Genomic DNA, 21,262 nt, shown 5'->3' on the forward strand with positions numbered 1-21,262 from the left:
AACAATGGAATCACCTAACAATGCATTTCTCAGAACATATCCCCATCATTAAGCAACACATGACTGTATTTGAGTCCTCTCTCCTTTTTCCTTGATGAGTCTAGCTAAAGGTTTGTCAGTTTTGTTTATCTTTTCAAAGAATCAGCTCTTAGTTTTATTGCTCTTTTCTATTGTCTTTTTGATCTCTATTTCATTTATTTCTGTTCTTATCTTTATCATTTCCTTTCTTCTATTTATAATTCATTATTCTTACAAATCTGATTTTAAACACAGTATAAACATCATTGATCTTCATGTTAGAAGATTCATTAATGATTCAGAACTTGGGATTCTGTTAGGAAATTTAGAGAAACAAGGTGGATAACCTCAGTTATGTGCCCCAAGTCTTCTGTATAGATGACCTTTCTATATCATGGAAGTGGAAGAAGCTGATATTTATTGAATATCTGGTATGTATCAGTTATATTTGCATATGTTCTATACAATATATGATTTAATCATCAACAAAATCTGTGAGGTGTAGATAGTATTATCCTCATTTCATTGAGGAGGCAGCTATTTGGAAAACTTAGGTGACTAACCTAGGGTGCCACAGATAGAAGATAAGGGAGCTGAAACTTAAATTCAGCCTAAGCTTTGTCCACTGCGGTGCCATTCATTACATTTGATGGTCGGTCCTAGGATACGTGAAGTGAAGCTAAACTCCAGCTACTGGGATGGGAGTCTGAATTGGCCCAGGGGCCCTGGGATGTGCCCTGTATTCAGTTGACCTACTGTTTATAGTAGACTTATTATTTACAACACTGTTACCTAGATTGTATGGGAGACCCAATCCAATAGCCAGTCTGATTCACTATAATTCTACCAAGCAGCCAGAAGAATTTAAACACTGTACAGTGAAGGGAGAAGTCAGGTTCAGTAGAAGAAACGTTACGAGTAATATGAGACTAAAAGGTTGGGTATAGCCTTCTATAACGTTGAGCAAAAATGTTCTCCAGTTTGTGGAAAGATCACTGACTGTGGACTGGGAAGCACAGGAGAGGAAAGGCTTTGGAATCCAAGGGTTAGGAAGGAACGGTGGTATAGTTCAAGAATTCATACAAAGCCCAAGGACGCCAAAGCTTTGTTTCCTCTGAGGTCCACACTAGACTAAGGGATTGAATCAAGTCCACTCTGCTTCCCCCAACTCACCTACTTCCCATCTCTGCCAAGGGACACGCGGTGATTCCACTCTTTCTCTAAAATCCTCTAAGAGGGATGTGTTTGGAGCAGCCATCTCTCCTCCGCCTTCTCTTCCCTCTGGTGATTTGAGATTCCCTGCACGAGCTGTGCTCCAGGGTCCTTGGGATGATTATTCAGAAACCGTTGAAAGTATGTGGAAAACTTAATTGGAGGCACTTCAAAGGCTTTAAAGGGAACTTTTATCATTTCTCCCTCTTTTATAAGGCAAATCTGAAGTTCTGAAAAGCAGATTAATTCAGTCTACTTTATACTGTTAGAGAGGAAATGTACAAGTTCCAAAACTTACGCACTCCCAAGAGAATATTCTTTCCCCTTCCACTGTGTTCCTTTTCTCTCTTGGACCTCCTCCACAGATTCTAACTACAGCCCTAAAGCTGTTACCCCTATGACACTGCCTGCTGCTATTGCCTCCACTGCTCCTGCACACGTTCTGTGTATCTGAATCAAACTTGCCTTCCTTCCAGTTCCCTTTCCCGCCCAGCACCCCGCCGTAAACACACACACAGTCTCTCTCTCCCCTTCCCAAGTCCAGGCCTTTGCCCCAGCTGTCCCAAATGCATGAAAGGCCAACCATAACTTCCTTTAATGATCCTTTAAAGTTGTATAGAAAGAGCGCTGAACTTGAGAGACCACCATTTGGTTCCTACACTCACTATTTGATCCTGAGCCCCCCACCTCTGCGGGGCGGTTTTCTCGTAAAAGGAAGAGATTGGATTTTGTGATGTCTGAGGTTGCTTCCAGCTCTGCCATTCTGTGACTCCACCTACTTTCCCTGACTGAACTATCTGTTCCTATATAGCCACACTTTCCCTCCCTAGTCTTATGCTCTCTTAGAAAGTACTGTGGGCCATCTTCTGTGTTGAGGATCTATGCGGCAGGTGGTCTTTAGGAGACGTTGAGTCCCCTCTGCCCTGCTGCCCCCACAAGGAGCAGTGTATGCTCAGGGAGTAGAAGTGAATTTTACTATTAGTATAAGTGACCCGTATTCAGGATGTGTGTAAATCTGCTACCAGAACATAACACAGTGCATTCGAAGGCAATTAAAAATGCATTTTACATTCCCTGCTGTTTATAATTATCCATGTATGTGCTGCCTACATTAACATAGTTAATGGACAGCTAATACTTCAGACAGTATTGGTGCCAGAAGGAACCTTAGAGAGCATCTAGTACAATGCTGTTGGTGGTGGTGGTTTCAGTAGATGTGTTTTTGATGAATTTGCATGTGGTTCTGTCTTATCTCTCTTAGCAGGTAACCCAAGGCTGAGGTACTTCAAATAATGTATCTATTTGCTCACACTGGGTAGAAATACCCCTACTGCTCCAATGGTCCCTTCTCCAGCTTTTAATGTAAAGCATGTAATTGTATGAAAAATAAAGAGCAAAGGAAATCAGGACCGAAGGAAAATAGTAATAGGGTAATAAAATGATCCAGAGATACTTAATACTGCACAGTTGCTCTCAGTGAGCCACACATTTGATTCTGAGCTTCCCCGTGGCCAAAAAAGAAACATAATACTATTCATGATGCAAAAATGTTCCAGGAAAAGATTGACTTTTCCTGATATTTGACAGGAATTGAAATTTATACTGTGTGTCCGCATGGAGGAGCCACTAAGACAATGTTGTAGACCACACCCTCAACAATATCCTATTAATACCTGTAATGCTAACTCCATTCATGTATTCAATAAGCATTTATTGAGTGCCTACTATGTGCCATTTATGTTTCAGTGCATTTCAGTTATTGTTCTTTTTGATGCTCAAATTATCCTGTCATTGGCTGGTGGGACCCCATTGACTCATGCATCCTTTTGACATGGTTCTGTAGTCTGTGCTACTTTTTTATTTTCTAGTATAACAAGATGTCCCAGGTTCATCTTGTATATTTTCTGCTCCACAGCTTAAATTGGCCATTTCACTAAAGAAACCTGATTCCTTTTAGTGAAAAGTGGTTTTAGAGACCACACAGTCTGGGCACTTGGAGTGTATATTGTTACTGGGTTGTAATTACTTCGAAGCTTCAGTTAACAGACTAGGAAATATGAATGTTTTATAAAGAGAGAAGCAAATCCTGGATCCATACAGATATTTCCCATTTAGATTAAACATTAAAAGGTTTTTACTTAGTTTACTTTATTTTATATGTGTGTCTCTTTTCTCTTTCTTTGAAAATCTTAGTTCCCAATGACGTGCATAATTACCTATTTGCTTTATCTAATAGATACATATATATGTGTATGTGTATATGTGTGCGTATTTGTATATATAAAACAGGAACGATACTCACCTAATGCAGTTGAGGATTTCTTTGTGAGCATTTTTTGTACTTAGGATGTATAACCAAATTACTGTTACTTAAAATAATTCTCTCTGTGGTTATGCCATCAACTTGATATAGTTAGGTTAATTTACTTTAATTTGGTTTTAATTTTTAAAGATTGATTTTCTTCTTTTTGATTTAATTTTGTTTTTATGTAAAATATTTGCATGGTTTCAAAGTCAAAACTATAAACATTGAGAGGTCTGTATTGCCTCCCTGTCCCCTTCCCCTTGTTCTTTTCCTCCTCTTAGATAATACTTTGTCCTTTACTGTTTCTTTTTGAAAATAAGCTAGTGATCTATATGTATTTCATCCCCTTTCTTACACAAAAGGTAGTATACTATATATATGTTGTTGACTCTTGCTTTTTTAAAACAATATCCTGGAAATCATGGCAGTGTAGATATTTCCTCATTCTTTTTTTAAAAATTGAGATATTCCTGGGGCTGGCCCTGTGGCCAAGTGGTTAAGTTCGCGCGCTCCGCTGCAGCTGGCCCAGTGTTTCGTTGGTTCGAATCCTGGGCGCGGACATGGCACTGCTCATCAAACCACGCTGAGGTAGCGTCCCACATGCCACAACTAGAAAGACCCACAACGAAGAATATACAACTATGTACTGGGGGGCTTTGGGGAGAAAAAGGAAAAAAAAATAAAATCTTTAAAAAAAAAAATTGAGATATTCCTCATTTTTAGAAACCAAAAATTATTTATACAAAATCAGTAGAGTGATTTTTCTCAGGAGAGGAGGTGCTGGTGGGTGGGAGGCGTGATCTGGAATAAATTATCAAGGTGTTAATGCTTAATTCTGAGTGCTTCCCTCTACTTCTCTGAGTTTTTAAAATATCTATGAATTAAAATAATTTTAAATATGACTGTACATCGGGGCAACAAAGGAAAACTTTCAGGAATCTATAAATGTGAAAATCTAGTGGAATTAGATTAAAGAAGGAAAGCTCAGGTGAGGATGTGCATGGGAAAGTTCTGTAGACAGTGGGGCTGGGCCTAAACAGAGAGCTCTAGATACCCTGGGAGGGTTACCTGAAATGTGAGAATTTGCTGAAGCAAAGGGAAGAAGCAAATCCTCCCAAAATTCATTTTGCTTAGCTGATCATTGCCAGATCACTCTGAATACAGTTATTGTTCTATCATCAATACTGCACATTCCCTGTAATGAGAGATGAGTGTGGACAGCTGTCATAACTTTCACTATAGAATCAGCCTTTAATTTTTTAGGTTTAAATGGCCAAACCTGGCAACCTCATTTGAAATTGCTTCGCTCCTCCCCTGACATTCCCAAATGCTCTCTCCCTGATCTACTTTTTCCTCTATTGTCCTTAACACCTTCAAAATACTATTTAATTTATTTACGTATTATGTCCACTCATTATTGTTTGACTCCCCCTGTTATAATGCAACTTCTATAAAGGTAAGGGTCTTTATTTTGCTCACCAGTGCATACCAGGTGCCTAGAACTGTGCCTGTCACATTGTTGGCGCTCAAAAAAGCTTAATGAATAATAAATATTCATTAATGAATATTAGCAGCAACAGAGTTTTGGGGGAAAAGGGAGTGTGTAACCATGGAATATACATTAATGTGTTTATATATTATCTCCTTACATTTTCATCTCATCATTTCATGGCCCTGAAAGCCGTTTATGGCTCAGCTTTATTGTCAGTAATGCAGGCACCAACTCAGCTGGCACTGAGTGTATGAACCAAGGCAGTAGTGTTTGAAAACTGACTGAAAGATGTAGATGATATGGGAGTAAAGGAGAATTCAGTATGTGTATATTTTTCTAATTGGTGCATGCTTATGAGCCTAGCTTTAAAAAAATATAAATACAATTTTTTTACATTTACCCACGTTTACCATTTTCAAAACCCTCATTCCTTTTTGGAGATCCAGATTTGCAGCTGATATCATTTTTCATCTGCCTGAAGAACTTTCTCTAACATTTCTTGTAGTGCGTGCCTGTCATATTTTCTTTGCCTGAAAACGTCTATTTTACCTTCATTTCTAAAAGACGTTTTCACTGGCTATTGTATTCTGGGTTGACTTTTTTTCTTTCAACACTTTAAAGATGTCATTCCTTTCTCTTCTGGCTTACATAATTTCAAATGAGAAATCTGCCGTAAGTCTTACTCTCGTCCCTCTGTACATCATCTAGTTGCACCTGAGATTTTATCTTTGTCACTGGTTTTCAGCAATTTCATTATGATTCGCCGTGGTGTGTGTGTCTTAATGTTTATTCTGCTTGGGGTTGGTTGAACTTCTTGGATCTGTAGATTTATACTTTTCATCAAAAGTGAAAAATTTGGGGTCGTTATTTTTTTCAAATATTTTTTCTATTTCTCCCTCTTTTTTTCCCCTGAACTCTTCTTACATGTATGTTAGACCACTTACTATTGTTCTGTAAGTCATTGCAGCTGTATTCATTTTTATCAACAATCATTTTTCTGTCTATGCTTCATTTTGGATAATTTCTATTGCTTTGTCTTTAAGTTAAACACCAATATTTTATTTTTGCAGTGTTTAATCTAGTGTATTTTTAATTTCAGAATTATATTTTTATCTCTAGAATTTCCATTTGGATCTTTTTTATGTCTTTCATTTCTGTCCTTGTTTTATTCATGTTCTGTTTTATATCCTTGAGCATATTTATAATGGTTGTTTTAAGGTCCTTGTGTGTTAGTTATATCATTTCTGTTATTTCTCTATTTGTCTTTATTTTAAAACAATTTTTTAAAAAATGTATGGTTATAAGTCATATTTTTTGCTTCTTTGCATGCCCGGTAGTTTTTTATTGGATGATGGACATTTTGAATTTTATGTTGTTAAGTGCTGGATCCTGTTGTATTCCTTTAAAGAGAGTTGGATTGTGTTCTGGAATGCAATTGAGTTTTTGTGGATCAATTTGATCCTTTTGAGGCTTTTTTTAAAGCATTGTTAGGGAAGATCCAAAGTAGCTTCTAATCTAGGGTTAATCTAATTCTGCTACTCAGATGGGAGTTTTATGAGGATTCTATCCAATGGCCTGTATATTATGTGGCCTCTCAATTCTGGCTGGTGGGAACACAGCATTCCCAGCCCTGTATGAGCTCCAAGAATGGTTCAGCTACTGCCTACTAGTGGCTATTTCTTCTACTTCAAGTAGTTTCCTCTCACTCACGCCCAGGTTAATGCTCAGAGAAAGACCAAGGGGATCCATGCAGACTTCCAAAGTGCTCTCTCTCTCTGTATCTCCCTCTTCTTTATTACTCTGCCTCCAAATTCTATCAATCTCAACATCCCAAGACTCCAATTTATCCTTCCTTCAGCAACACTTCTAGATTCTATTTGGGTTTCCCTCTCTGTGCTATGACCTGGAAATTGCCTGTAGGCAGTAACTTGGGATCAATTATAGTGTTAAAGAATATTTATTTATATTCCATTTATATATGTCAATTAATTATAGGGCTCACCTCATTTGTGTCCCATGGTCCTATTAGATCTGTAATCCGTGTCTGAAAAGAGTTGTCTCGTGTTTTGTCTGGTTTTCAAGTTGTTTACAAGGGGAAGACAATTCCTATAGCAGTTAATTCTTAATGAACAGAAGCAGAAGTTCTACCGACTGAAAAACAACTTTTTAAGAGACAGTAGTTGTATGACTAGTTTTTTGATGGCAAGAAATAATATGTAGAAGAGTAAGGGAGATGTTCTGAAAACATACGGGGCTGTTGAGAGTTGTGAACCTGTGACAAACCATCTTGCACTTGGGGACAGTCTGGCTGGTATGGTATCTGTTTTCCTGATCTGAGTCACTGGGCAGGATTCTGTAATCTCTATCAAATAAATTGTAAGCCCTACCGTGCATGGTCTTGGATCTCCTACTGTCTGTGGCCTAGACAGTTTACCTCTAGAGACTTTGCGTGTATGTTGGGGGTGAGAGGAGGGGTTGGGTGGGCAGGATTTGCTCTTGGAGGAGCCTGGCAGACCTTTCTTTTTGTGCCTTGGATTCTGTATCTATCTTGTGGTCAGATGCCTCCCCATTACCCTCTGACACACTACTCCTCACCCACTTTCCCAATCACCCAACACTTTGAAGTCATTCAATTCTTTCCTTTCAATGACTAAGCCATTCACTGTTTCACCACCTCCTCATGTGTGAATCTCTGAATGTGTGGAAACGTTGGCGTTGAATTCCTGCCCCACTGGGGAGCCCAGTATCATAGTATATAAAGTGTCTTGGACTGAAGGAAGGCCTAGCACTCCATGCCAGTGAGTTTAGTCTGTCCAAAGGGACTTTTGGAATGTACTCAGGAATTTATCCCCCAGGAATTTATTGTCAGATGGACATGGTGTTCACAGAATCTCTCAAAGATGAACTGGAGCCAGCCCTGAGGGCCTAGTGGTTAAAGTTCAGCGCACTCCACTCCAGCAGCCCCCGTTGGGTTCCTGGGTGCAGAGCCACACCACTCGTTGTCAGTATCCATGCTGTGGCAGTGGCTCACATAGAAGAACTAGAAGGACTTACAACTAGAATATATGACTGTGTACCAGAGCTTTGGGGAGGAAAAAAGAGAGAGAGAGAGAGGAAGATTGGCAACAGATGTTAGCTCAGGGTGAATCTTTCCCAGGAAAAAATAAATAAAAAATAAACAGATGATTTGGGCTTAAGATTATTAGCCTGTCTAGGATCCACAGTGTTTACCAGGCTTTCTCAACCTTAGCACTATTGATATTTGGAGCCAGATAATCCTTTGTTGTTTGGACCATCCTGTGAATTGTAGGGTGTTTAGCAGCATCCCCGGCCTCTACCTGCTAGATGTTAGTAGCACCCTCTTCTCAGTTTTAACTACCACAGATGTCTCCAGATATTGCCAGATATCCCCCAGAGGTGCAAAATTTCCCCAGGTGAGGACAGCTGGTATACATGCAGTATGCTGTGCGACACTCCAGGGAACCCATAGAAGTGCGGCTCTGGGAACTAAACATGAAGAAATCCAACAGGCCATTTAGCGTCTTCTTGGGAGAGGTCAGTCCAGAGTGTCTGCCCCTGTAGGGTGTTACTGGGAGGACACTGACCTTGGAATGTAAACTCCTGGATTCAAGTCCTGCCTATGCAGATTTGGAGCAAGTTTCTCCTCTTGTCTGCTCTTCGGTTTCCTTATGTGAAAATGAGGATTGATGTCATTTACCTCACGTGACACTGTTGTAGTGAGAACTAAATGAGGTTTTATATAAACATACACACTCATGTGTACTTCTAAATGATGTAAGGATATCTAAAGGTGGACTTAATAATAATTCAAATATACGTGTACCTATTTGCCAGTCTGATAAAAAAAGGCAATATAGGAAAAATTTATCTTCCAATCTATCATAATGTGCGGTCTTCTGTAGGGCTTATAATATTGCTCTATTCCAGAAGGCACAATGGGGGTTGTTCAGCTTTAAAAAACAAAGAAAAAGAATAAAACAGTCTTTTCAGAAATTAACATTTCAGCTAAATTAGGATGCAAATGGTCATGTTTTTATTTTTACTTCTTAATTTTGCATTCAGTCATCTGACCAGACTGCACAAGAATTTAAATGTCTTGACAGGAGAGAGCAGCTTTTTGTTCTCTCAGGATTTCATTGTAATGAACCTAGTAAATAATTCAGGAACATATGAGAAGCCAGTGAATGGGCAGCACCTGGTGCTATATTGTTCCTGCCTAAGCACACAGAATCCAAAGACGGCATTCTACACCAGTCACTATGTTTCTGGCTTAAACACTCGTCCTATGTTCAGTGGCTATTGAAATAATAATAATTGATATTTTTTCCTCCACAATAAAAGAAAACTGTGCCAAGCTGTTTCAAAAACACAAAGCAGAAGTGGCATCCTCTTTTAAATTCCCATTGGTAAAATTTCAAATCTGTTTTCTCCATTAAGGGATACATAGCTTTAAAGAATAGGGGCATGTCTGCCTTTTCTACTGGAGCTAATTTGAACCTTTCCACATTTGTACTTTTGTTCTCCAACGTAGAGCTTCTCTTTAGATCACAGTGTTCATATTGCAAGCATCTTCTGAGGGAAATAACACCCTTCTCTGGCCACTCCACTCACGTTGTAAGAATTCCTAGAGCTCCTCAGTTTCTCTCCCTATTACCTGAGTGGCCTATCCTACATCTAGCAGTCTAACAGCTTAAAAACAAATAAACAACTCTTGGCAAAGGGTTTGCGTATCCTTCTCTGACCCAGCTGGCTGGACATGGAGTTCTCTCCACTCTCTGAGAGAACAACAGCTGGAGCGACTGACAGACATTGCCACGCAGGATCAGCCCAGTGCCCCCCAGGATCAGACAGAGCTTAAGCCATGAGTTGTGTGGAAAGATCTTGGAATGGCAGGAGATTTCCTAGTAGGGAGAAAAAGAAGATATACCTCATACAAATAAACTGAAGTTTTTACAATACTGGGCCATAAAAAGGATCTGAAGAGAGGCTGTTGAGCTTTATGTCTATAAATGGTTAGATGTGCTTTGTCTTCGTTTTTAAAGCATTATTTATTAAAAATATATTTATTTAAATATATTATGTTTTAAATATTTGTTATGTATAATAAAGTATACACAATAAAAAATATAACTGCATAATTAAAATGTATAAAATATTTTTAAGCCTCTGTAATAAATAAACCATTTATGTACATATGTATGTTTGTGTTTATATATATATAGAATATATAGTTATAATTTCTAAAATTTATATATAGTTTGTTTGTTAACAGGTTTAATTGCTTTCCTTTCCTTCGACACCTGTGTGAGAGTACTTGGAGCAGTGACTGCCATCTGGTGGCAAGCCAGAATCATCATTTGGTGTAACCTAATGGTTACTAAGAGGCCCACTCTTGACTCACATGGTATGCACTGACAGCAGGGCACAAGGAGAGCCTGGAGCTGTCTGATGAAGGAGCCTAGTGAAATAACCCTTCATTTCTACCTGAATCGGTTGTTCATCCCAGATTCTGAGCCAGGAGCCAGCTCCAAAATGGCACCTCTGAAGAAAAGCTTTGAATGTTTTAGTCAAAGATCTGCTGGTTACCAACCAGTGGGTAACCAAGACTGTAAATAAGCACACACCAAGAGGGGCATGTGATGACATGGAGCCTGAAATAAACTGCTCTGAATTGTGTGACAGTTTTCCTGGCCAGGAGCTGGATCGGAGACCCCTTCATGATCTCTGCAGGACAACAATCGTAAGTGAGGAGCCAGGGGGTGTCAGGACTGCTCAGATATACTTGGTGGTGGTGGTGATGGTGGTGGTGGTCGTGGTGGTGGTGGCAGTGGTAGGAAAGAGGGGGAGAAGGAGAGAGAGGAGGAGCAGGAGGAGGAGCGGGAGGAGAGGAAGCAGAGGAGGGGGAGGGGAGGAGGAGGAAATGCTCATGCAGGACATGTGTGTCCCAGCTTTGGTGATGATAGGGCAGTTCATGTTTGATCTGTAGAAGAGCCTTCATTCCTGACAGCTTCTCTTTATTCTATTCTCAGACCTCTTCCCACCACGGCAGTAAGACCAGTTCTTCCTTATCTCCTGTCCTCTTGGGTACTGTTTGGACTTTTCTCAGCTGTGGACTTCTTCTAATAGTCTTCTTTCTTGGCTTCACAATTCGCTGCAGGAAGAACAGGTAAGCAGCCCCATGCCTAGTTTCTCATCTCCTATAGCCTGAATCATGAAACCCAGAGTGATAGTATCGTTTTGGCACGATGAGCTGACAGGTGGTATCAGCAAAGCTTGTCTCCTATGGTGGCATTAAGTTATGTGTGAAGTTCCCCTGTGAAATAGCCCTGGCCTTGCGATACAATTTCCTCTTGAGAAGGAGAAAGATCTAGCCCAGTATTGTGCTAACAGGGATATCCAAAGAGGAGAATGAAGAATCTCTCCTCGTAAAGGAGGGTATGATCTTTTTGAGAAGATGAGGTATTTGTACTAAAAACAGAGAGCCTGTAGAGAAATACTCCAAGGAAACATTAAAGTTTGTGGACAGCATAGTTGGAACCAGTCTGGGTGGGCTAAGGTTTCTGCAAAATTAGTGAAGCCCTGCTAGCTCGCTGTTCTGCTAGACAATTCTGGCTCATCGGGGCAAGTATCCATGGCTCCCAGGGCGGGCAAAAGAAACAAATTGAGGACTTTTTTCTGAAGGCACTTGCAGAATCCTGACTTCACTGCTATTTGAGCTTTCCCTCAGGGCCCATCCCATCTTTCCCACTCCAACATTGTACCTTCATCCTGCCCCAACTGTCCCAAGCTACCTCTTGAGAAGCCCTGCTCCAGCCCTCTCTCCCTGACCCACAGCTGACTTCTGGATGGAGCCCACATCAGATTTCAGCAACTCCCGCAGGAAGGCCAAACTCATCTGGCCCCGCTCCAGCCTTACACATTGTCATGACTAGGTGTGTTGTGCTCCATTGCCTGGGTTTGGCACTCAAATGAAGGTCAGTCAGTTGGATGTGTTTAGTAGGCATTTTGGAGTGCCATTGACCGTTTGAGGCATGGAGGACATGGAATTGTTAAGCAGTGGTGACTTGATCTTCTGGGTCAACCTCAGCATGACAGTGACATGTGGCACTCCATTCTGAGTATAGCTCTGAAGTTGCCCCAGCCACTTTTCGTTCTGTTCCTCAAATACACCAAGCCTACTCCATCTCAGGGTCTTTGACTTACTGTCCCCTTACTGTTCTCACTGCCTGATAGTCTTCTCCAGATCTTCCCATGACTAGTTCCTACTCATCTTATAGGCCTTGCCTCAAATGTCACCTCTTCAGAGAAGCCTTCCCTGATCATCTTATCTAAAGTAACCTCTCTACTGAATGGCCACCCAGTGCTGACGTCTCATTCCATATATCATCACCCTGTTTTGTTTTCTTTGTAGCCGGTCTAACTCTCTGATATTATCTTATTTATTGGTTTACCTGTTTATTGTCTGTATCCCACACCAGAATGTAAAGTCTGTGAACACAGGGATATCTTGTCTTTTGTGCTTACCACTGTCTCCAGCATTTAGAACAGACTCTAGAACATAATAGGTGCTCAGTAAATATGTTTTCAGTGATTCTGACAGGAAGGATACTTAAATCCCTTGGTGGCTGCTGCCAAGAAAATAACTAGGAATATCACACATTTCATGGTTAGAGAACTATGGAATACAGTCTTTTCAACTGCAACACATTTCTATAATGCAAATTAACACACATTTGGAAAATAAGAAAATAATACAATTGGTTCATATGTGATTTTTTCCTAGAGAAATCAATGGCTTAAAGCATTCAGGGGCAAGCTTTCTTACAGTTAAAGAGGGAAGCCTTAAGCTAAGAATACTATGGCAGTGCAACTAGTAGCTGGTTTAATGGCTTCAAGAACTGGTGTCCTACCTACAACATGAAGCGATCTGATAAAGCTGTAGAAATAGATGAAGAAGCAGAGAAGACATTTCCCTTGTGTTTAAAAACAGTTGATTGTTGAAGAAAGCACAGATCCAGAGCATATTTTTAATTTTGATGACAGTGTCATCTGTTGGATAACATTGCCCTCAAGGACCTATGTCTTGCAGATTCAGGAACCTACATCTTGCAAAAATCAACTGTGATCCTGGGTACAAATGGTAGTAGACATTTGTCGAGTGCTAGTATTTTAATTGGAATAATTATTATTTTTATTGGTGTTCTCATTATAAAGTTAAATATGTTTCCAGTGTTATGGCCTCTTACTATTTTTCCAACAGTCCATTATTTTTATACACAATTTTGCAGAATGCAAAGTTTTTAAAGCATTTATATATCCTGTTAAAATGGGAACACTTGTTAACACTGTTAAAGTAGAAGCACCTATATTTCTCTCATTCTATTAAGGATTTAGCTGCCTGTCTTGCTTGCAGTGGAACATGACTTGGCATAAAGAACAAAATATTAAGAGGCACTGCGAATAAAAACACATTGTGCAATTAAGTAGCTTACAAGGTCAGACAAGGGAAGGTAAAAAAAACGGATTTCAAAAGTGCTTTCTTAAATAATAAAATTTGTTCAAAGGTGCAGCACCACAATGAAATGCTTCATTTCCCTTTAGTTCTGTGGTCTCTAAATTTGTGATTGTATGTGTGTGTGTGTGTGTGCACGCGTACGTGTGCCAGAGGAAGAAAAATATTTTAATAAAATAAAAATAATGTAGTAATGTTTAAGTTCAGTTGAAGATACTGCATTTTTGAAAAAATTTTAAAATATAGTCCACAAGAGGAAGTTAGTAAAGCTATAGAAGATTCAAACAACACTATCAACCAACTTGACCTAATTGATATCTATATAATCCTACACCCAACACCAGCAGAATACACATTCTTTTCAAGTAGACATGGAACATATGCCAAGATAGATCATATTCTGGGCCATAGAAAAAGTCTCATTAAATTTAAAAGGATTCAAGTCATATGGAGTATGTTCTCTGACCACAATGGAATTAAATTAGAAATCCCTAACAGAAAGATCTCTGGAATATCCTGAGAAATTAGGAAACTAAAGAGAACACTTTAAAATAATTCATGGTCAAGGAGGACAGCAAAAGAGAAACTGGAAAGTATTTTCAACTGAATGAAAATGAAGATACAACATATCACAATTTGTTGGATGCCGTTAAAACAGTACTAAGGGGAAAATTATAGCACTATATCCATATTAGAAAAGAAGAAAGATTCACTTTAGAGAAGAGGATAAAAGAGCAGTGAATCCCAAAGTAAGCAGGAGAAGGGAAATATTAAAGAATAGAGTGGCAATTGATAAAGAAAACAGAAAAAAACAGTGAAACCAAAGCTCTTTGTGAAGATTGATAAGATTGACTAACCTCTAGCTCAAGTGATTAGGAAAAAAAGAGAGAAGATTTAATTACCCAAATAAGGAAAGTAGAGATGACATCACCTAAGATTCTACAGATAGTAGAAGGATAATAAGGTAATGTTAAGAACAACTATGGTAGGCAGGCTCTAAGATGTTCTCCAATGATCCTACCTTCTGATAGTCACTCTTGGGAAATCCCCTCTCCTTGAGTATGGGCTGGACTTGCTCACTTGCTTATTAATGAGATGTCGCTTTTGGGATAAGGTTACAAAAAGACTATGGCTTCCATCTTTCCCACTTGCTCACTTTCACTCATTCTGAGGGAAGCCACCTGCCATGTTGTGAGCTGTCCTGTGGAGAAGCCCACATGGCAAGGAACTGATGTTTCCAGTCTGCAGCCAACAAGGACCTGAGGCTTACTAACAGCTATGTCAGTGAGCATGAAAACAGATCTCCTGAGGCCTGCTAACAGCACTGTGAATGAGCTTGGAAGCAGATTTTCCTTCAGTCAAGCTTGGGAAGATTGCTGCTGTGACTGACTGCTTCACTGCATTCTTGTGAGAAACTCTGAGCCAGAAGCACCCGGCTAATCTGTGCCTGTATTGTTGTAGAAATATTCCCAGTTTTACACAGACTCTTCTATAATACTGAAAATAATGGAGCATTTCCCAGCTCATTATATGAGGACAGCATTACACTGGTATCAAAACCTAACTATAAGCTAATATCCCCCATGAACATAAATCCAAAATTCTAAACAAAATTTTAACAGATTGGGTCCAACCAAATATCAAAAGGAAGACGCATCATCACAAAGTGATGCTTATCCCAGGGATGCAAGGTTGGTTTAACACCCAAAGATCAATCTATATAATTCACCTGGGGGCCAGCCCTGGTGGCCTAGTGGTTAAGTTTAGCGTGCTTCGCTTCAACAGCCCAGATTCCATTCCAGGACATGAATGTACACGACTCGTCAGTGGCCATACTGTAGTGGTGGCTCACATACAAAAATAGAAGAATATTGGCAACAGATGTTAGCAGGGCAAATCTTCCTCAGCAAAAAGAGGAAGACTGGCAACAGGTGTTAGCTCAGACTAAATCTTCTTCAGCAAAAAAAAATAATAATAATAATAATTATATATATATATATATAAAATTCACTATATTTACCAACTAAAAAAAATGTATGATCATCTTAATAAACAGAGAAAAAGCATTTGACAAGATTCAACATCCATTCCTGATAAAATCTCAACAAACTAGGAATGGAAGAGAACTTCCTCTAACAAAGTACGTCGATGAAAAACCTATAGCTAACACCATTTTTAATGGTAAAAGACTGATTGCTTTCCCATTAAGATCAGAAAGAAGACAAGATGTCTGCTCTTGCTACTTTTATTCAACATTGGAGATTTTAGCCAGTGCAATAAGGTAAGAAAAAGAGATAGAAGGTACCTAGTTTAGAAAAGAAGAACTAAAATGGCTTTACCCTCAGGTGACCTGACTATGTAGAAAATTCAGTGGAATCTATTTTTTAAAAAACTACTGGAACTAATAAATGAGTTTAACAAGGTTGCAGAATATAAGACCAATGTGCAAAACTCAACTGTATTTCTATATACTAAAAACAGATAATTTAAAAGTGAAATTAAAAACAATACCATCATAAAATATGAAATATTTAGGATAAATCTAACAAACAATGTGAAATACTTGTACACGGAAAACTACAAAACATTGCTGAGAGAAATTAAACAAATCCTAAATAAATAGAGAGATATTGCGTTCATGGGTTGAAAGACTCAATATTGTTAATTCTCCCCTAATTGATCTATAGACTAAGCCCAAGCACAGTCACAATCCCAGCTGGCTTTTTTTTTTTTTTTTTTTTTTTAATGTTATGATAGATTACAACCTTGTGAGATTTCAGTTGTACATTTTTGTTAGTCATGTTGTGGGTACACCACTTCCCCCTCTGTGCCCTCCCCCCACACCCCCCTTTTCCCTGGTGACCACTGATCAGATCTCCTTATCAATATACTAACTTCCACCTATGAGTGGAGTCATATAGAGTTCATCTTTCTCTGACTGGCTTATTTCGCTTAACATAATACCCTCGAGGTCCATCCACGTTGTTGTGAATGGGCCAATTTTGTCTTTTTTTATGGCTGAGTAGTATTCCATTGTGTATATATACCACATCTTCTTTATCCAATCATCAGTTTCTGGGCATGTAGGCTGGTTCCAGGTCTTGGCTATTGTAAATAATGCTGCAATGAACATAGGGGTGTAACGGACTCTTGAGATTTCTGATATCAGGTTCTTAGGATAGATACCCAGTAATGGGATGGCTGGGTCATAGGGTATTTCTATTTTTAACTTTTTGAGAAATCTCCATACTGTTTTCCATAGTGGCTGTACCAGTTTGCATTCCCACCAACAGTGTATGAGGGTTCCTTTTTCTCCACATCCTCTCCAACATTTGTCACTCTTGGTTTTGGATGTTTTTGCCAGCTGGCATTTTTTTGTATAAATTGACAAACTGGTTCTAAAATTCATGGGAAAATGTGAAGGAGCTAGAATAGCCAAAACAATTTTAAAGAAGAATAAAGTTGGAGGACTAGGACCACCTGATTTCAAGACTTATTACAAATCTATAGTAAGAAAGACAGTTTGGTATGGGGTAGAGATAGACATATACATCAACAGAACAGAATAGAATCCAGAAATAAACTTACGTGTATATGGGAAGCTGCTTTTCAACAAAGGTGCAAAGGCAATCCAGTGGAGAAGGGATAGTCAGTCTTTTCAACAAATAGTGCTGGATATTCACACACAAAAATGAACTTTGATCTGTATTTTGCACCATATTCAGAAAGTAACTCAAAATGGATCATAGACCTAACTGTAAAACCTAAAACTGTAAAATTTCTCAAAGAAAACTTAAGAGAAAATTTTTGTGACTTTGGAATAAGCAAAGGTTTCTTAGATACAATACGAAAAATACAAAGCATAAAAGAAAACATTGATAAGTTGGACTTAAAATCAAAACTATCTTCCCTTTGAAAGAGAATCATAAGAAAATGGAACAAAAGACAAAGAATGGAAGAAAATATTTGCAAATCATGTATCTGATAAAGAACTTATGTCCAGAATATGTAAAGAACACTAAGAACTCAATAACAAGGAAACAAACATTCCAAAAAGAAATGAGTGAAAGATTTGAACAAACACTTCACCAAAAAAGATATATGGATGGCAAATAAGCATATGAAAAGATATTCAACACCATTAGTCTTAGGGAAATGCAAATTAAGACCACAAATACCACTACACACCTATTAGAATGGCTACAATTTAAAAACACTGACTAAATCAAGTGGCATACACTGCTGGTGAGAATTCAATATGGTACAACCTCTTTGGAAAACAGTGTGGCAGTTTCTTTAAAAATTCAACATACACCTACTATGTGATCCAACCATTCTGCTCTGAGGTTTTTACCTAAGAAAAGTGAAATGATATGTCTGTGCAAAGACATGTAAACCAATGTCCATAACAGCTTTATTTTAATAGCCCTAAACTGGAAATAGCACAAATATCCATTTAACAGATGAATGGATAAACAAATTGTGGAATATCCATATAATAGAATACTACTCATCATTAAAAAGAATGAATTATTGATACTTGGATCAACATGGATGAATCTCAAAATTATGCTAAGTGAAAGAAGCCAGACAAAAAATATTACATACTATATAATTCCAATTATACAAAATTCTAGAAAATTAAGCTAATCTATTGTTACCTAATCTGTAATGATAGAGATCAGATCTGTGGTTGCCTGCAGGTGGGTGGGAGGTGGCACAGAGGGGCAGGAAGGAGGGATTACAAAGGGATGTGTGGAGACATTTGGGGGGTAAAAGGTACGTTCATTACCTTGATTGTGATATTTCACCAGTGTATACATTTATCAAAACTTATCAAATCATATCTTTAAATATGTACAGTTTATTGTATGTCAGTTAGTAAAGCTGTTTGAAAATGTAGCCTGCAAACATTCTTATTTTTGTGAGAAGGTTCTCATGAGGGAAAAAAGTACACCATATCTGGTATCCTTTTCCCAAGGGCCGTGCTGGTTACCCAAAACCCATCTGATAACTTTGCTAGAAAAGATGGATATGGGAAAATGCATTCTTTTTTTCTGGATTCCTCATGCAGTTTAACAAAGGACCATAATAATTCTTGGAGCAAAGTGCATATTTCAGGCCCAAAGGGTGGCTCTCCTGGTGCCTCCTCTGAAATGCATAAAATAAGGGCAATGTCAGCAGTTCTGCATAAAGCTAAACTTGTTCAATTATAGAACTATCTTTTATTCTGAGAGCTTATTCACTATTACTTGTGATGATTGTAGATGGTAGTTGTAATTTACACATTGTTATTTCTCGGAATTGAAAGTGGCATTCCCACACTAATTCCCAGTATCTGGGATTTTCCTGTCTGGGAAATCCAGAAGTTTGAGTAATAAGAATTGCATAGAGTATAAGCTTTTGCCCTACTTATCAGTTAACAGATCAACCTGTGACTGTTTTCTGGATGCTAGCAAAAGACATGAGATGCTTGGGTCAGAGATGCAGTACTTCTTTACTCATGGCAAAAGCAGCAGTCAGAGCTTCATGTTGGGTTTGTCCTGGTTCCCATGTCCCCAAGTCCCATGAGGATGATGCAGGGCCCGTGATGGATGCTTGCACATGCAAGAGAGGAACCTGAGCCTGGGGAATTCACTACTTACACAGTGAGTCGTAACAAGCCTGTTCTTTGTGGGGAGATGTTACTTATCCCTCAAGGTTGCTCACTGCAAACACAACCCTAAGAAATGGTCCGGGTGAAGAGCAGCCAAGTCCTTGCCTCTTGGCATTCTCAGCAGGAATGTGCAGAGCCACGTAGGGCACATGGCAGATTGCCTCTCCCAACACTGCCAAGTGTGCATGGAGGCACCTGCCGCCTCTGCCTGCACCCTGGGCTGGACTGGCACTCGGGGACCCAGATGCTGGTGAATGGCTGAAATGTGTCCATCCCTGTGGCCTCCTCCCTCTCCTACATCTTCCGTCTTGGATAGGGTCCTCGTGCAGGCCCTCTGGCAGCCCCAGCAGAACTGAGTTACATACGTCATGTACCCTGCTCTATTTGCCCTCTCTGCCCTCAGAAAATCCAACATACCGTGTAAGTCATGGTTCTCAAGCATGTTATTGTCGTACTCCCCAGGTTTCCCATTATTTTCCACTATTATGAAAGGCTTCAAGATCTCCACCCTTTTGAGAAGGATAAACTTATCCTCATCTTTTCTTTTGTCTTTCCATTCATAAAAGCCTTTATATTTCCATTCCTAAAAACCTGAGTGAGATTCATCTATCAATGGCAGTAGTAAATATTTGCTGAGCTGAACACCTTCTGTGCTCAGGATACTGTGTAAAATGTGATTTAAGGGTTCCTGGAAGCTTCAAATGCATCACCTGGGCGGAAAAACATGAGCAAGTCTAAAAAGTACATTCTGGTTTTTTTAAAAATAGCATTTCAAAAAATAATGCTTTGCTACAGGGGTAGGAGCTGTGCTCCTTTGGTATTGATTGTTTCAGGTCAGTCCTCTTTGTGGTTTGAGTAATTGGAGCTGAAGGAAGGTGACAGGAAGAAAGGAAAGCAGTACTGATCTTTTTGGCTATGAGAAACTTTGCACTCATATTGTCCCCTACAAGGATTTCTGGGATCTTCTCTATAATCTTTAGTTTCATGGTTATTGGCCAAGAAGGAAGAAGGGAAGCGAGTCAGGCCTGGAATAATTATCACCCACATAGCTCAACTTGAAGATGGTGTTGCTGGGCCAAGGACTGAATAAGGCAGAGTGACCAGGAGCAGATCCTGCAAGGCCCTATCCAAAAAGAAAGCTAAGGTTCATAGCTGGAAGATCTGTCAGTCATCACTTCCAAAAGGATTGAGCACAGAGCCAAAACTAGGTGGTGCATCATGAGGTCAAAAGCCATGATGCCAGAAAAGAGATGAAAAGCAGAAATGAGATGAAAAGATCTAGGACTGTGGACAGAGGTGAGGTCTTTCTTGGGGACTGGCTGTGGGATGAAATATGGGTGAGTCAGCGAAAGTTTATGAGGCAGGATCAGGGTTAATGCTTAGGAGTAGTTTCTGTACGGCCCTCTGATGCTGTTTGTCCATCCAGCAGTCAGGCCTAAATCAGTATCACTCCTGGATGAAATGGACACACCCTCCTTTGTGCACCCACTGTTATAGATAGACACGTTGCCCATCACAGCTTACTGGATTGAGAGGAGGAGGGCTCCGTCTCCCTTACTGGATAATGAGCTCCTTGAGTTTAGGACCACATCTTATTCATCTTTGTATCTCCGTTGTGCCTGGACTATACCCCATGTTTCCTGAATGAACAAATTAAATGGCCTAGAATATAGACTAAGATGATAAAGGTGAAGTTCTTAGCAGATGGACATCTGCACTCTTTATCTTTAATACCATATCAGTTCTACATAAAATTGTGCTGTAGGGAAGCAAGTGCTTTCCGTGGGTCTCCTCTCTCCCTCCTGGTGGTTGCTCCCTCCAGGAGCCCAAGGAGACATCCGGAGCCTCAGTTTTCCAGTCCTCCTGGTTGTATCCCTTCATTCTAACCTATCCTTTCAGTCTTGTCAGGCCGTTGTTAGCCACAGAGTTCTGTACTTGCAGAAGGCCTTCTCGTAATTAGATTCTTATAAATTTGCCTATTATTTTAACAAATATTTGTTGAATTAGTCAGCAATGTACCAGACACTGTTCTACGTGTTGAGATTA

At 39.4% G+C, this 21,262-nt stretch overlaps 1 protein-coding gene across 11 annotated transcripts in view; it reads left to right on the forward strand.

Annotated features, from left to right (window-relative positions):
- The window catches only part of GPR156 (G protein-coupled receptor 156), an 87,064-nt gene that overhangs the window by 17,495 nt on the left and 48,307 nt on the right, over window positions 1-21,262 (forward strand). For all 11 annotated transcript variants that reach the window (XM_070582639.1, XM_008514627.2, XM_008514629.2 and 8 more), the window contains exons 2-3: window positions 10,321-10,788; window positions 11,078-11,214. In XM_070582639.1, coding sequence (XP_070438740.1) covers window positions 10,693-10,788; window positions 11,078-11,214 — 233 coding nt within the window. In that variant the 5' untranslated portion in view covers window positions 10,321-10,692. The remainder of the gene's footprint in view (window positions 1-10,320; window positions 10,789-11,077; window positions 11,215-21,262) is intronic.

This window comes from Equus przewalskii, chromosome 18 (assembly GCF_037783145.1).
Source record: "Equus przewalskii isolate Varuska chromosome 18, EquPr2, whole genome shotgun sequence".
Taxonomy (NCBI): Eukaryota; Metazoa; Chordata; class Mammalia; order Perissodactyla; family Equidae; genus Equus; species Equus przewalskii.